General features: G+C 43.5%; 1 protein-coding gene across 1 annotated transcript in view; it reads left to right on the forward strand.

The window, feature by feature from the left end:
- The window catches only part of LOC121278118 (dynein heavy chain 8, axonemal-like), a 2,067,071-nt gene that overhangs the window by 1,782,353 nt on the left and 267,613 nt on the right, over positions 1-17,105 (forward strand). The window contains 2 exon segments of the mRNA XM_041188205.1: positions 534-637; positions 15,750-15,926. Coding sequence (XP_041044139.1) covers positions 534-637; positions 15,750-15,926 — 281 coding nt within the window.

Below are 17,105 nucleotides of genomic sequence, written 5' to 3' on the forward strand. Positions count from 1 at the left end.
CGCAGGCTTGGAGGGCCGAAGGGCCTGTTCCTGTGATGCACTTTTCTTTGTTCTTTGTTCTTTTTGTTATGTTAGTCATGACACACCACCACCCTGTCATGTCAGTGATGACATACCACCAACCCTTTCATAGCAGTCTAGCCTTCATTATTTATTTGATTAGTTTGTTAGTCACTAAGTTCGTTAACTAAAGGAATAACAATTTACAATTTCCTAGCTTGGAGACAAAAGCAAAACACACACCAGCTACTGGAGGTAATAAAACAAAAAGTGTAAAAAGCAGCACCTCCTTCCCCCTCTGCACCAAATTCCCACTTGGAGCAAAGCAGCAAATTCCTGACTTATCAGTCAATTCACAAAGCACTCTCTTCCCAGATCACTGTGTGTGTTAGCAAAACACTGTCTGGTGTTGACCCTGTGTGAAGTGTACAGAAGGTTTCCGTAGCATTCCTTCATTTTAGTGAGCAAAGAGAAAGAAAGGAAACTTTTGTGAGATGCATCAGCTTTTAACCAGACAAAACACATTATTGCAGGTCTCTCCAAGCTTCTGGAAGCAACTGAATCAGTAGCTCTTCTCGCAAAGGAACTCGCAAAGAAAGAAAAGGAGCTGGCAGTGGCATCACGTAATGCTGATAAGGTTGGTGTGCATAAAGATTTCACATATAATATCACGTATCTCATCTCATCATATTTTTGCCATGTAATATTCAGTAAATAAATTGCAGATAATCAAACTTTGATAGTTAAAAGCACAATACATGCAGTTTTGTTTATTACAAAAAATATTGGTTCAAATGAAAATGATTTCACATAGTTTCTCTCTGTTTGATATTGACAAAAATGTGCACTACATTTGGAAAAAGTAATTGCAGTTTGTGAAGTATAAACAAACTGCTGATTGTCAGCTATCACCTTCCCTCAACTGGTGAATCAATGCTCTTCCATATTAAACACCACATGGAACAAACATTGAGGGTACCAAAGGAGTGGGTGTACTCTGGGTGATGGACTTCCATTTACGTCCTTTGCCCACCATTCCCACCTTTACTTCAAAGCCCTATCCACAGTCCCACTTATATGATTCACCGGGACACTGATCCAGCCTGGTTTCGTGGAGCCCATTCTAACAGAATAGCCCCCTTTTTCCTCAGTGCCTGTGCCAGTTCCCCATGAATCGAAACCCTTTCTTCTCCTGCCACGCTTTGAGCTATTCGTTTAATTCTCCAATCTGCTTCAATGTCTATCACCAAGAGTGACTTGATAGCATCACCAGTGACTGAACTGGCCGAGTCCTGAAGAACATACCTGCTCAACTGCGCCTGCAGCAGGTGATGAGAGAGGCAATGCAAAGGCAAAACTTACTTGACCTCGTCCTCACAAATAGATCTATCCCAGGTACATCTGCCCATGATAGCATTGGTAAGAGTGATCACCACATAATTTGGAAACAAACTTCCATTTTCACACCATATTGTGTGAATTACTGCCATGCCAAATGGGATAGATTCAAAACAGATTTAGCAGCTTAAATGTAAAAGCACTGGAAGCAGTTCGTAGAAGGCTTACTAGACTAATACCTGGAATAGGCAGATTGTCTTACAAGGAAAGGTTGAACAGGCTAGGCTTGTATCCACTGAAGTTTAGAAGTATAAGAGGTGACTTGATTGAAATATATAAGATCCTGAGGGGTCTTAACAGGGTGGATGTGGAAGGATGTTATCTCTTGTGGGAGAATCTAGAACTTGGGGTCACTGTTTAAAAAATAAGCGGTCGCTCACTTAAGACAGAGATGAGGAGAAATGTTTTCTCTCAGATGGTTGAGTCTTTGGAACACTTTCTCAGGAGGTTGTGGAAGCAGAGTCTTTGAATATTTTTAAGGCAAAGCTAGGCTCTTGATAAGAGAGAGGGCGGAATGTTGTCGAGAAAGGCAGGAATGTGGAATTGAGGTTACAATCAGGTCAGCCATGATTATATTGAATGGCGGAGCTGCCTCGAGGGGCAAAGTGGCCTACTCCTGCTCCTAATTCATATATTCATATGTATATTCATATGTTCTGAAAACTGGGTATCCATGAGACCCTGAGGGCCCTCAGCAGCAGAAGAATTAAACCTCACTATAGTCTGAAATCTCATGGTCCAGCCTGTCTCTCACACTACTGTTACCATCAAACCAGGGGACTAACTATGGAGCAATAAGAAATGAAGGAGACCCGGCTTACCTAAAAAATGAAGTACCAAACTGGTAAAGCTATAGCACAGGAACTGCGTGTAAGCTAAACAGTGGAAGAAGCATGCAATAGACAGAGCTAAGCATAGGAAGAATGTAGGAACATAGCAGCAGGAATAGGCCATTCAGCTCTTCAAGCCTGCTCCACTATTCAGATCATTGCTGATCCTATTGTGGTCTCAGCTCTCCTGTCTGCCTCCTACTGTACCCACCCCTCCCCACCATTAATCCTTGACTCATTTGCCTATTAAAAGTCTTATCTATCTCAGCCTTGAATTAATTCAATGACCCAGCCTACACTGCTTTCTGGGTAAGAGAGTTCCACAAACTAACGACCCACTGAGGAAAACAAAAATTCTCCTCATCATCATCTTAAAACCTCTTACTTTTAAACTGTGTCCCCTTCCCAACATGAGGAAACATCATCCCAGTATCCACCCTCTCAAGCCCTGTCAGGATCTTACGTATTTCAATTAGATCACCTCTCGTTCTTCTAATCTCTAATGGGTAAAGGTCTAACATGTTCAACCTTCCTTCATAAGTCATTCATATCAGGAATAAGTTGAATGGATCTACTCTGAACTGCTTCTAATGCAACTATATATTTTTTCAAATTAGGAGACCAAAACTATGCACAGTATTCCAGATGTTGTCTCACCAAGACCCTGTACAGCTGCAGTAAAGCTCCTTTATTTTTATATTCCATTCCCCTTGCAATAAACACGAGCATTCCATTTGCCTTCCTGATCACTTGCTGTACCTGCATTCTAACTTTGTGATTCATGTACCAAGACACCCAGTTCCCTCTGTACCACCCAGTTCTGCAATCTCTCTCCATTTAAATAACATACTGTTTTACTAATTCTTCCTGCCAAATGAACAAGTTAACATTTTCCCGCATTATACTCTATCTGCCAATTTTTTGCCCACTCACTTAAACTATCGATATCTCTTTGTAGACACTTTACCTCTTCTTGACAATTTATTTCCCTTCCTATCTTGTTGTCATTGGTAAATTTAGCTACAGTACATTCAGTCCCCTTCATCCAAGCCATTGATGTGGATTAGAAATAGTTTGTGCCCCAGCACTGACCCTGTGGCACTCTACTAGATGCAGCTTGCCAACCAGAAAAAGACTTATTTATCCTCAGTCTCTGCTTCCTGTTAGCTAACTAATCCTCCGTCCCTGCTAATACATTATGCCCCTACACCATGTGCTCTTACTTAACCTTTGATGTGGCACCTTGTCAAATGCCTTTTGGAAATCCAAGTACACCACATCTACAGGTTCCCCTTTATCCACCTTGTTTGTTACTTCCTCAAAGAATTCTAATAATTAGTTAAATACAATTTTCCCTTCACAAAACGATGTTGACTCTCCCTGATTAAATGATGATTTTCTAAGGATCCTACTATAAGCTCCTTAATAATGGATTCTAGCAATTTCCCTATGGCAGATGTTAGGCTAACTGGCCTGTAGTTTCCTGCTTTCTGTCTCCCTTCTTTCTTGAATAATGATGTTACATTTACTATTTTCCAAACTGCTGGGTCATTTCCAGAATCTAAGGAATCTTGGAAGGTTATAACCAATGCATCTACTGTCTCTGCAACCGCTTCCTGGGAGGTCTATTAGTTTTCCCAGCACCTTTTTCCTAGTGTGATTGTTTTAAGTTCCTCCCTCCCTTTTGCCTCTTGATTTTCAAGTGTCTTTTGGAAGTTTTCGCAGTCTTCGACAATGAAAACAGACACAAAATACCTGTTCAGTGATTTGGCCATTTCTTTGTTTTCCATTAATGATTCCATTATTAAGTGGTTCTACAAGCAATGAATTAGATCAAAGCAGTCCACATCCATTTGTGAATAGGATAGATAATCAGACAACTAAGGGAAGGAGGAGTATCCATGAATATCACCAGTGATGGCGAGGCCCAGAGGTAAGTGCAAAAGACAAGGCTGAAGCACTTGTAACCATCCTCAACCAGAGGTGTCAAGTGGATGATCCACCTCCTGAGGACTCCAACATTACAGACGCCAGTCTTCAACCAATCTAATTCACGCCACGTGATCTCAGGAAATGGTTGAGTACACTGGATACATAGCCTCAGACTTCCAAGCCTCAGACCTGCCGTTTTAGCCACAGTAGTTAAATGGCTTATCCAGTTAGGTTTCTGGTCAATGGTGACTTTCAGGATCTTTATGGAGAGGAATTTAGTGATGGTAATGCTGTTGAATAGCAGCAGGGGAGGTGGTTAGGCTCTCCCTTGATGTAGCTAATCAACCTAAGACCACCACCATATTTAGGAACATAGGAGCAGGAGTAGGCCATTCAGCCCCCGAGCCTGCTCTGTCATTTAACTAGATCTTGGCTGGTCTTCTACTTCAATGCCATCTTCCAGAACTATCCCCGTGTCCCTTGATTTCATTGCTATCTAGAAATCTGTCGACCTCTGCTTTGAACATACTCAATGCCTGAGCCTCCACAGCCTGCTGGGGTAAAGAATTCCAATGATTCACCACTCTCTGACTGAAGAAATTCCTCCTCATCTCAGTCCTAAATGGCCTACCTCTTGTTCTGCAACTATGGGGAAAATTTTCCCTATGGCGGGCGGGCTGGGCGGGAGCGAGTGGGGGTGGGCATGGAGCCGATCACCACCCACGATCAGCTGCGCGCCGCCATTTTAAGTGGGCGGGCCAATTAAGGCCCGCCCAGGGTAATGCACAGCCAGTAGCGCACAGAGCTGCCTCAGGGAGATTGAATGGATTATAAAACTTTTGAATAAATAAAGTAAAAATGAATTTAAACATATTCCTTCATGTGACAGTGTCACATGAGCTGGGACATGTTTGTGAATTTTGAAAAATGTATTTATTTATTTTATAAAAGCTTCAGGAAACCTCATCCGTCCGTGGATGAGGTTTCCTGAAAAACGCGAAGGCCGCTTAGGCTCTTCACCTGCCCACTAACCTGAAGGTTTGACAGGCAGCATTCTTAACTAGTTTAATTACTTTTTTTAATAGCCTTAATAGGCCGTTGACATTTCGGCTGGCACGCAGCTATCTCTGGCACGCACCTGCCAAACTAAATATCGAGATGACCTGTGATGACGCCAGGACGTATGCTCAATGTCATCGTGTGTCATTTTACGCGTCAGTGTAACAGGCTATCCCTCGCACACCAACTGGAAGATTCAGCCCCATTTTTTTTTTATTTATTCACCGGATGTGGGCTTCGCTGGCTGGGCCAGCATTTATTGCCCATCCCCAGTTGCTCTTGAGAAGGTGGTAATGAGCTGCCTTCTTAAACTGCTACAGTCCCTGTGGTGTAGGTATATCCTCAGTCCCCTTGTTCTAGCACCCCCCCAACCAGGGGAAACATCCTTCCTGCATATACCCTGTCGAGCCCTGTAAGAATTTTGTACACTTCAATGAGATCACCTCTCATTCTTCTAAGATCTAGAGAATACAGGCCCAGTCTTCTAATACTTTTCTCAACGGACAATCCCACCATCCCAGGGATTAGTCTGGTGAAATAAAAACAGAAAGTGCTGGAAAAACTCAGCAGGTCTGACAGCATCTGTGGAGAGAGAAACAGAGTTAACGTTTCAAGTCGGTATGATTATTCTTCAGTTTATTAGCCTGCTGAACCTTTGTTGCACTCCCTCGATGGCAAGTATATCCTCCTTCAGGTGAGGAGACCAAAACTGAACACATTACTCCAGGTGTGGCCTCACCAAGGCTCTATACAATTGCAGCAAGACTTCCTTACTCCGGTACTCAAACCTCCTTGCTATAAAGGCTAACATATCATTTGCCTTCCTAATTACTTGTTGCACCTGAATGTTAGCTTTCAGTGACTTATGAACAAAGATATCCAGGTCCCTTTGGACATCAAAATTTCCCAATCTCTTACCATTTAAGGGACACTCTGCATTTCTGTTTTTCTTACCAAAGTGGATAACTTCACATTTTTCCACATTATATTCCATCTGACATGGGCAGAATTTTGCCCTTGTTGGGTTTTAGCCTTTTGACACTGTCACATGAGCAGAGACATGTTATTTATTAAATTTTTAAAAATTTATTTTATTTCTATTTGCTTTAGGAAGCCTCATCCAGCCCGTGGATGAGATTTCCTAAAAAGTGCAAAGGTTGCTTGGCTTTTTTGCCGACCTGTCAACCGTAAGGTTGGACAGGCAGTGAAAATCTTTTAAATTATCTTGTTAATGGCCATGATAGGCCTTTTAATTGTCAGCGGGCATGCTGCCAACTCTGGTGCGTGTCTACCGACTGAAATATTGCATGACTGCACATTGACATCAGGCGTAAATGCACATCATTTTACACTCAAGCGAATCAGGCGTGTGCCCGCTGAGGTAAATTTTGCCCCATATTTTTGCCCACTCACTAAGTCTATCTTTTCCTTGAAGCCTCTTTGCATCCTCCTCACAACTCACATTCACACCAAGTTTTGGTTCATCACAAACTTGGAAAGATTACATTTGGTCCCTACATCCAAATCATTAATGTAGCTTGTGAATAGCTGGAGCCCAAGCATTCATCCCTCTAGTACCCACCCAGTCACAGCCTGCCAACCTGAAAATGATCAATTTTTCCTGCTATCTGGATTCTGTCCAATCTATGCCACTATAATTCCCTCAATCCCATGAGCTCTAATTTTGCTTACTAACCTCCTATGTAGGACCTTATTGAAAGCCACCTGAAAATCCAAATACATCTCATCACTGCTTCCCCCTCATCTGTTAGTAACAACCTCAAAAAAACCTTAACAAGTTTGTCAGACCTGATTTCTGTTTCATAAATCCATGTCGATTGTGCCCAACCCTGCCATCATTTTCTAAGTGTTCAGTTATCAAATCCTTTATGATAATTTCTGGCATTTGGCCCAGCTAGCGAAGCCCACATCCAGCAAATGAATTAAAAAAAAATTCCCTACCACTGACATCAGTCTAACAGTTCCCTGTTTTCTCTCTCCCTCCTTTCTTAAATAGTGGGATTATATTTGCCACCTTCCAATCTGCAGGCAGGCACCATTTCAGAATTTGTAGAATTTTGAAAGATAACCACAATTGCATTCACTGTCTCTGCAGCCATCTCTTTCAACACTCTGGGATGTAGATCATTGGGTCCAGGGGATTTATCAACTTTCAGTCCCATTAATTTCTCCAGCACTACTTTTTTACTAATACTAATTTCTTTCAGGTCCCCAATCTCACGAGTCCTTTGGCTCCCCAATATTTCAGGGAGGTTTTTAATGTATCTTCATCCGTGAAGATAGACACAACGTATTTGTTTCGTTTTCTTCCATTTCCTTATTACCCACTATAAATTCTCCATTCTCTGACTGTAATGGGCCCACCTTTGTCCTTACTAACCTTTTCATTTTTGCATACCTTTAAAAGCTTTTACAGTCCTTTTTAATGTTCCTTGCTTGTTTAATTTCATGTTCTATGTTCTCTTTCTTTATCAATTTCTTGGGTCTCCTTTGCTGAATTTTAAAATGCTCCCAATCCTCAGGCTTACTACTTTTTTGGCAACTTTATATGCCTCTTCCTTTGATCTGATAGAATCCTTAACTTGTTAGCCATGGTTGAATCATTTTTCCTGCTGGCTTTTTGTACCTTGAAGAAATGTAAATTTGTTGCAAACCAGATATTCATTGTTTAAATGCTAGCTATTGCCTGTCTGCTATCATACCTTTTAATGTATTCCACCATCTACCTCAGCCAACTTGCCTCTCATACCTTTGTAGTTTCCTTTGTTTTGAATAAAACTCTAGTTTTGGATTGAACTACATCACTTTCAAACTACATGTTTAATTCTAGCATATTATGATCGCTTTTCGTAAAGGCTCCTTTACAGAGAGATTATTAATTACCCCTTTCTCATTGCACAATACGAGATTGAAAGTAATCCGTTCTATTGTTGGTTCCTCAACATATTGTTCTAGGAAACCATCTTGCATACATTCCAGAAATTCGTCCTTGTCAGCATTTGTCCTAATTAGGTTTGCCCAGTCTGTATATAGAGCAAGGTCCCCCATAATTACTGCATTATCCTTGTTACATACACCTCTAATTTCCTGCTTTATACCTTGCCCTATAATACCAATACTATTTGGGAGCCTATAAACAACTCCTACCGCTGTCTGCTTCCCCTTGCTGTTTCTTAGCTCCATCCAAATTGATTTTATGTTTTGATCTTCCGATCTAAGATCCTCTGTCACTAACATACTGATCACACCCTTTATTAACAGTGCGACCTCACCCACTTTTCTTTGTTCCTTCCTAAGTGCCAACTAGCCTTGAAATATCACTTCCCAGCCTTGGTTACCATACAGCCATGTCTCTGTAATGACAATTAAATCATATCTGTTTACTTCTATTTGTGTCGTCAATTCATATATCTTGTTGTGAATGCTGCATGCATTCTGATGGAGTGCCTTTAATTCACAGAATCACAGAATCACACAGTGCAGAAGAGGCCCTTTGGCCCATCAAGTCTGTACCGACATGTGAGAAACACCTGACCTACCTACCTAATCCCATTTACCAGCACTTGGCCCATAGCCTTGAATGTTATGACGTGCCAAGTGCTCATCCAGGTACTTTTTAAAGGATGTGAGGCAACCCGCCTCCACCACCCTCCCAGGCAGTGCATTCCAGACTGTCACCACCCTATGGGTAAAAAGGTTTTTCCTCACATCCCCCCTAAACCTCCTGCCCCTCACCTTGAACTTGTGTCCCCTCATGACTGACCCTTCAACTATAGGGAACAGCTGCTCCCTATCCATCCTGTCCGTGCCCCTCATAATCTTGTACACCTCGAAAAGGTCGCCCCTCAGTCTTCCCTGCTCCAACGAAAACAACCCAGGTCTATCCAGCCTCTCTTCATAAGTTAAGTGTTTCATCCCAGGCAACATCCAGGCGAATCTCCTCTGCACACCCTCCAGTGCAGTCACATCCTTCCTATAATGTGGCGACCAGAACTGCACACAGTACTCCAGCTGTGGCCTCACCGAAGTTCTATACAGCTCCAACATGATCTCCCTACCTTTGTAATCTATGTCTCGATTGGTAAAGGCAAGTGTCCCAAATGCCTTTTTCACCACTTCACTAACATGCCCCTCCACCTTCAGAGATCTATGGACACACAGGTATGATAGTGGTGTTTAAGGTCCCTTTATTCCTTTATTCCTTTATTTAAAGGGACCTTTATAAAGGTCCCTTTATTCCTCAGAACTTCCTAGTGTCATGCCGTTCATTGAATACTTCCTTGTCAAATTACTCCTTCTAAAGTGTATCACCTCACACTTTTCAGGGTTAAATTCCATCTGCCACTTATCTGCCCATTTGACCATCCCGTCTATATCTTCCTGTAGCCCAAGACACTCAACCTCATTGTTAACCACCCAGCCAATCTTTGTGTCATCCGCAAACTTACTAATCCTTCCCCCCCACATAGTCATCTATGTCGTTTATATAAATGACGAATAATAGAGGACCCAGCACAGATCCCTGTGGTACACCACTGCACACTGGCTTCCAGTCACTAAAGCAGCCTTTTGTCATCACGTTCTGTCTCCTACAACTAAGCCAAATTTGTTAGGCATGACCTCCCTCTGACAAAGTCTTGCTAACTATCCCTGATCAAACCTTGCCTCTCCAAGTGGAGATAGATTCTCTCCTTCAGAATTTTCTCCAATTGTTTCCCTACCACTGATGTGAGACTCAAAGAACAAAGAACAAAGTAAAGTACAGAACAGGAACAGGCCCTTCGGCCCTCCAAGCCTGCGCCGATCATATTGCCCGACAACTAAAACATTTTGCACTTCCGGGGTCCGTATCCCTCTATTTCCAGCCTATTTATGTATTTGTCAAGCTGCCTCTTAAACACCACTATCATACCTGCTTCCACCATTGGCCACTCACTGGACTATAGTTCCTTGGCTTATCTCTACAACCCTTCTTAAATAACCAAATCACATTAGCTGTTCTCCAGTCCTCTGGCACCTCCCCCGTAGCCAGAGATGAATTAAAAATTTGGGTCAGAGCCCCTATGATCTCTTCCCTTGCCTCCTTCAGCAGTCTGGGACACAAACCATCCAGACCTGGAGATTTGTCCTCTTTTAAACCTGCCAACACCTCCAATAACTTGTCATTCCCTATATCAATTTGTTCAAGAACCTCAGTCTCTCTCCCCAAGTTCCATAGTCTTGGATGAAGACGGATGTGAAGTATTCATTTCACATGTCCCCTGGCTCCACCCATAAATTGCCCCTTGGTCCCTAATGAGCCCTACTCTTTCCCTGGTTATCCTCTTCCCATTGATATACTTATAGAATATCTTGGGATTTTCCCTACTTTTACCAGCCAGAGCTTTCTCATATCCCCTCTTTGTTCTCCTAATTGCTTTCTTAAGCTCCACCCTGCACTTTCTGTACTCCACTAATGCCTCCAGTGATTTGCTTCCCTTGTACCTGCTAAAAGCTTCTCTTTTCCTTCTCATCGTATCCTGAATATCTCTGATCATCCATGGTTCTCTGGGCTTGTTACTCCTTCCTATCACCCTAGAGAGAACATGTTGAGCCTGTACTCTCCCCATTTCCTTTTTGAACGCCCCCCCACTGTTCCCCTGTAGATTTCTCCACAAGTAGCTGTTCCCAGCCTACCTTGGCCAGATCCTGCCTTATTTTACTAAAATCCACTTTCCTCCAATTCAAAACATTTTTTTGCAACTTGTCTATTTCTTTGTCCATAACAAAGTTGTACCATGTTGTGGTCGCTATCACTAAAATGCTCCCCCACCACCACCTCAGCCACCTGTCTGGCTTCATTCCCCAGAATTAGGTCCAGCACTGCACCGTCCCTTGTTGGACCCTCTACATATTGACCTAAAAAGTTCTCCTGTACACATTTCAAGAAATCCACTCCATCCAAGCCCTTAACACTATGTCTATCCCAATTAATGTTGGGAAAGTTGAAATCACCTAATATAATTACCCCATTGTTATTGTTTTTACACACCTCCGCAAATTGTGCACATATTATTATTGTCCTGGATAAAGACAGATGGATTGACAGTGAGCACTATGGTTGAAGGAGTGTCTCAGAAGAATAGATGCCTGCTGTGTGTGCTGGGCCCTCTTCGGCAAGGGATGAAGACACTGCTTGTGCAGGATCTTACATGAGATGGGGGTGTTAAAGTGGCTGTCAGACAATCAGTGCTATGTCCTATTTGCTGGTAATGTGTGACTTCCCTGTGGACTGTAACCCTTAGACTGCCTGATTCCCTAATGGGAGTGCGAGTTTGAAGTGAGTAGAAGGTTCACTTACCCTGGCAGAGAGAATCAGATCATTCATTCACTTCCTGCATTGCAGGGAAGTCCTTTTTTGGGTGCCATGAGCACTAACCTCCCTGGCAACTTCCTTCCAGGCCAGTGTGGTCAGGTGGGAGAGGACCTCCTGCTCCCATCCCTCAGAATGAAGAACTCCCACCTTTCTGAATGGCCTGGAGGAGAATCCCCAGGGAGACCTGGCTGAACCGTGGAGCAGACAGTTTGGAATATCTGGTCAGCATGCTAATTTTGACCTTCACCACACACCTGGCCTGCAGTGAATGAATGTCAGTGTGGGTGCCGTTTAAAATAGCGCCAAGGTCTTTAACCCCATGAGGTAATGGCGGGGCAGAAGAATCCCTGCCGCCCTCGCCATGAGATTTGATGAGCTCCTCACTGATACAAAAATAATGAGCAGAAAAGTGGAAAATTGGATACGAAAATCTGGCCCCCTACCCAGCGGAAATCATACCGACTCTTCCAGTCACCATCCGACTTAATCTCCAGAATGGAAAATTTCGCTCAATGTTAAGAAGACTGTTTAAACTGCATGTACTGAGTAGAAATCACATAAGTAAATCTTCTGCAATAAAAGCATCATAATTGACAAAGCTCTAATCTTCATGAAATCCGCATCGGTACATGAATGAGCCCGATGGCTAACTCTTTCTGATGTCTGCTCCTAAACTATCTCCAATTAACAGTTTTAAAATACAAGAGGCTGCTGAGATATGTCCCCTCACAACTTGTAACATTTTGGGAAAATTACAATTAACGCATTTTCTGCCTCAGCATTTGTTATTTTCTTCCTCTTGTTCTAAATAAGGAATTCAACAACTCACTGTCACATTGGGCTGGATTTAACCAGTCATCTGGAGTAAGGCAGGAGGGGGCTGCAAAATGGCACAGGAAAGCAGGGGGTGGTGTACCCATAATTTTCCTGCCACCATGTCATCTTGACAATGGTGGGGATGGTGGCGAATTGTCCTCCCAGCCAGGGGCAATTGAGCCTCGTAAGTGGCCGATTCAGGGCCTCTTCAAATCACCGCTGGAATTTTATCAGTGGCAGTGGGATCCTCCGCTGAATGAGGAGACCACCAGGTGAATTCTGGCAATCTCCAGAGGACCTGGATGAGGAGGGGGAGCCTCCTATTCAGGAACCCTTTGGTCCATGAAGGGGTCCCCTGGTGGCAATGGCCACCCCTGCAACAATGGCACCACCTGCCCTTAATGACACCTCTCTCCTCTCTGGATTGACCCTAGACCCTATTTACCTGGTTGAGTGAGTGACATGCTCCATGGCATATGTTTTTTCCCAGTGCAGTCAAAATTGTTGCACCACTCCAGTGGCACTGCTGGGACTGCTGAACTGCTGGCCCTGTGATTGGATAGCAGCTTCTGGGGGCACATGTTCATCCTTAACAGAGGCAGCCGCCATGGCAGCAGACAATTCATTGGCTGTCACTGATGAGATGTAGCCCTGAGGCCTGCAGATGACCAACATGGGGTTGCCTCCTACCCCACTTCTTTAAACCCATGGTTGGGACCCCCAGTGCCAGCAAGAAATTCAACCCATGATTGCTAGGGTTGCTCTGCATTCTGATCTAGAAGCTGCTCCACATGTCCTGGATTATTGCTCTGGTAGTGTGTCTGTGTGGAAGCACTTATGTCTTCCTGTAACCTCTGTCAATCAGCTTTCCCCACCCCACTACCCACAAGGTAGCACAGCTAGAACCAAGAACTCCATGGGCCAGAATTTTCTGCTTGTTGGGCGTAAAATGATGCCCGATGACCACCGTGTGCTCCCGCCAAGATTTAACAGGCCTATTAAGGCCATTAACAATCTAATTAAATATAATTTTTCACTGCCTGTCCAATCTTATGGTTGGCGGACAGGCAAAAAGACCAAGTGGCCTTTGCATTTTTTTGCGAAATCTCATCCATGGGCTGGATGAGGTTTCAACCAGTCATTAAAAAAAATTCTTTTAATTTTCATACTAATTCCTAACATGTCCCTGCTCATGTGACAGAGTCAGCTCTGTGCCTCAGGGAGCTTTTCCTGCGCACACATGCGTGCATGCGCCAACTTGCACGCTCACACTCCTCCCCCTCAGACTGGCAGCACTGCAGCATGCATTTCACGCTAAGCAGGCCTTAATTGCCCATCAGCGTGAAACTGCGGTCGCGGCCCGATTGCAGTCAGCTTCCCAACTATTCTCACTTACCCCCGCCGAGCCCGTCTGATGAGGGCAAAATGTTGGCCATGGATCTGAATTGAACTTTTGGCAGTAATAGCAAGACAGATGGTTGTGGATCAGCTCCCCCTCATATACCTGGACTAATGTTCCTTTGAAAGTAAAATAGCGTGCAGTGTAGCCAGTCCACTGCCACTCACTTTTCCTCTACTTCCAAACCTTAGACTCAGCCAAACATGCCTGTGGTACAATAGTGTAGAGTTTTTCACTGACAGATTATGGGGGAGATTTTCACTGGTTGTCATGCAGAAATGGAACACTAGTACCCCCAAATGTGTTGCTAAACTTACTGCCCCATTCCTGCTCCTGAACTGGCATCTTGAATGAGGCTTACCACTGGATGACCCAGAATGCTTGCCTGTTTCAAACTGTAGATCCTTTTGATCTTTGTTCGCTGATGATTGCACAATGTTCAGCACCACTCACAACTCCTCAGATACTGAAGCAGTCCGTATCCATATGCAGCAAGACCTGGATAATATCCAGGCTTGGACTGATAAGTGACAAGTTACATTCACACCACACAAATGTCAAGCAATGATCATATTCAACAGGAGAGAATCCAACCATCTCCCCTTGACATCCAATGGCATTACCATTGCTGAATCCCCCCTATCAACATCCTGGGAGTTGATAGAGTTATCCTTGTCTAGAAACTGAACTGGACCTGCCATTTTTTATTCATTCATTCACGAGATGTGGGCTTCACTGGCTGGGCCAGCATTTATTGCCCATCACTAGTTGCCCTTGAGAAGGTGGTGGTGAGCTGCCTTCTTGAACCGCTGCGGTCCACGTGGTGTACGTATACACACAGTGCGGTTAGGAAGGGAGTTCCAGGATTTTGACCCAGCAACATTGAAGGAACAGTGATATATTTCCAAGTCAGGATGGTGAGTGCCTTGGAGGGGAACTTGCAGGTGGTGGTGTTCCCATCTATCTGCTGCCCTTGTCCTTCTTGATGATAGTGGTCGTGGGTTTGGAAGGTGCTGTCGAAGGATCCTTGGTGATTTCCCACTGTGACTGCAAGAACAGATCAGAGGCTGAGAATTCCGCACAAGTAACTCACCTCCTGACTCCCCAGAGCCTGTCCACAAGACAAAAGTCAGGAATGTGATGGAATACTCTCCACTTGCCTGGATCAGTACAACTCCAACAACACAGAAGAAGCTCAACACCATCCAGGACAAAGCAGCCCGCTTGATTGACACCCCATCCACACTTTCAACATTTGCTTTTCACTCCCTCCACCACCGATGCGCAGTAGCAGCAGTGTGTACAATCTAAAAGACGCACTGCAACAACTCACCAAGGACCCTTCAATAGTACCTTCCAAACCCGTGACCTCTACCACCTAAAAGGACAAGGGCAGCAGAGGTATGGAAACATACCACCTAGAGGCTGCCCTCCAAGCCACTCACCATCCTGACATTCCTTCACTGTCTCTGGATCAGAATCCTGGAACTCCCTTCCTAACAGCACTGTGGGTGTACCTACACCACATGGGCCTCAGCGGTTGAAGAAAACGGCTCACCACCACCTTTACAAGGGCAAGTAGGAATGAGCAATAAATGCTGATCGAGCCACCAATGCCCACATCCCATGAAAGAATGCATTTTTTAGATTCTGCAAATTGCTAATTTGGAAGGCAACTGCCAAGTCCTCTCTCATTCTTTACAGCTGATCAGGATCAAAAACAGTAAGTTTAAAATTATCTTTGTGGGCAAAGAAGCAGGTTACTTTGGCAATGCATTATATTACACCAGTCCAGTGCTAGTGAGCTGCAGTGCTTCACCTGGAGCTGACTGGCAGCATAATAATGAATTGCATTCCAAAATATCAGTAACTGAAGCATCACACCTAACAACAATATCTAAAATATTTTTCATGCAATTCTCTTTGTAATGTCCTGCAGGTTCTAGGAGAGGTGACAGTGAGTGCACAAGCAGCAGAGCTAGTCAAGAATGAAGTCATGATAGTGAAAGATAAGGCCCAGAAAATTGTGGATGAAATTGAAGTGGATAAAAACTTTGCAGAGGGCAAGCTGATAGCTGCGAAACCAGCACTAGAAGCTGCAGAGGCTGCTCTCAATGTGAGTACCTTGGTTAATTGATACAGGAGCAATTTCAGGAACCATCTTAAATGTATTGTTTTCACAAATAAACCAAATTGAACTAAGTAGACATGCTCATGTGTGGCCAACTGTTGTCCACTATATTGTGTTCTGTCTGAAGTTAATTTGACCTTGATGGTCCCATGTTGACCTATCATTTAAAAACCCCAAATATCCATAATTATAAGTAGTTGGAAATAATAGAAATTGGTTGAAACTTGAATTAATTTAGCACATTTAACATAACAAAATAGTGTTTTGCAAGCATAATCAAACTAAATTTTACACTGATCTACAGAAAGAGGTATTATAGGCCAGATGACCAACTCTTGGTAAAAGAGTTAGATTCAAAAGAGTATCATGAAGGAGGAAAGAGAAGTAGAGGAATAGAGTGACCTGGGGGAAGTTCTAGAGCTTGCAGCCTTGGCAGCATGGTACCAATGGTGAAGTGTTTAAAATCGAGACAAAAACAAAATACTGCGGATGCTGGAAATCTGAAACAAAAACAAAAATTGCTGGAAAAACTCAGCAGGTCTGACAGCATCTGTGGAAAGGAAGACAGAGTTAATGTTTCGAGAACGTATGATTCTTCATCAGAGAAGAGCAGTACTTCTTCAAGGTAGGCATTCCTGGAAGAGAAGGAAAACAATTTTTGTTTTTGTTTCAGATTTCTAGCATCCGCAGTATTTTGCTTTTATCTTAGTGTTTAATTGACTGCCACTTCTCTTCCAGGAATGCCTACATTGAAGAAGTACTGCTCTTCTCTGATGAAGAGTCATACAGACTCGAAACGTTAACTCAGTCTTCCTTTCCACAGATGTTGTCAGACCTGCTGAGTTTTTCCAGCAATTTTTGATTAAAATCGCGAATGCTCAGAAGGACAGATATGGTGGAGCATAGGTGTTGCGGGGCACTGTAAGGCTGTAGGAGATCACAGAGATAGAGAGGGACAAGATTGTGGAGGGTTTTAAACAGGGATGAAAATTGTAAATGGAAGCATTGCTTAACTGGGAGCCAATGCAGGTCAGCAAGCGCAAGAGAATGAGTGAGCAGGACTTAGTGCGAATTAGGACACAAGCAGCAAAGTTTAGAACTACCTCAAGTTTGTAGATTGTAGAACATGGAAGGCCAGGCAGGAGTGCTTTGAAATAGTCAAGT

Source organism: Carcharodon carcharias, chromosome 5, assembly GCF_017639515.1.
Source record: "Carcharodon carcharias isolate sCarCar2 chromosome 5, sCarCar2.pri, whole genome shotgun sequence".
Taxonomy (NCBI): domain Eukaryota; kingdom Metazoa; phylum Chordata; class Chondrichthyes; order Lamniformes; family Lamnidae; genus Carcharodon; species Carcharodon carcharias.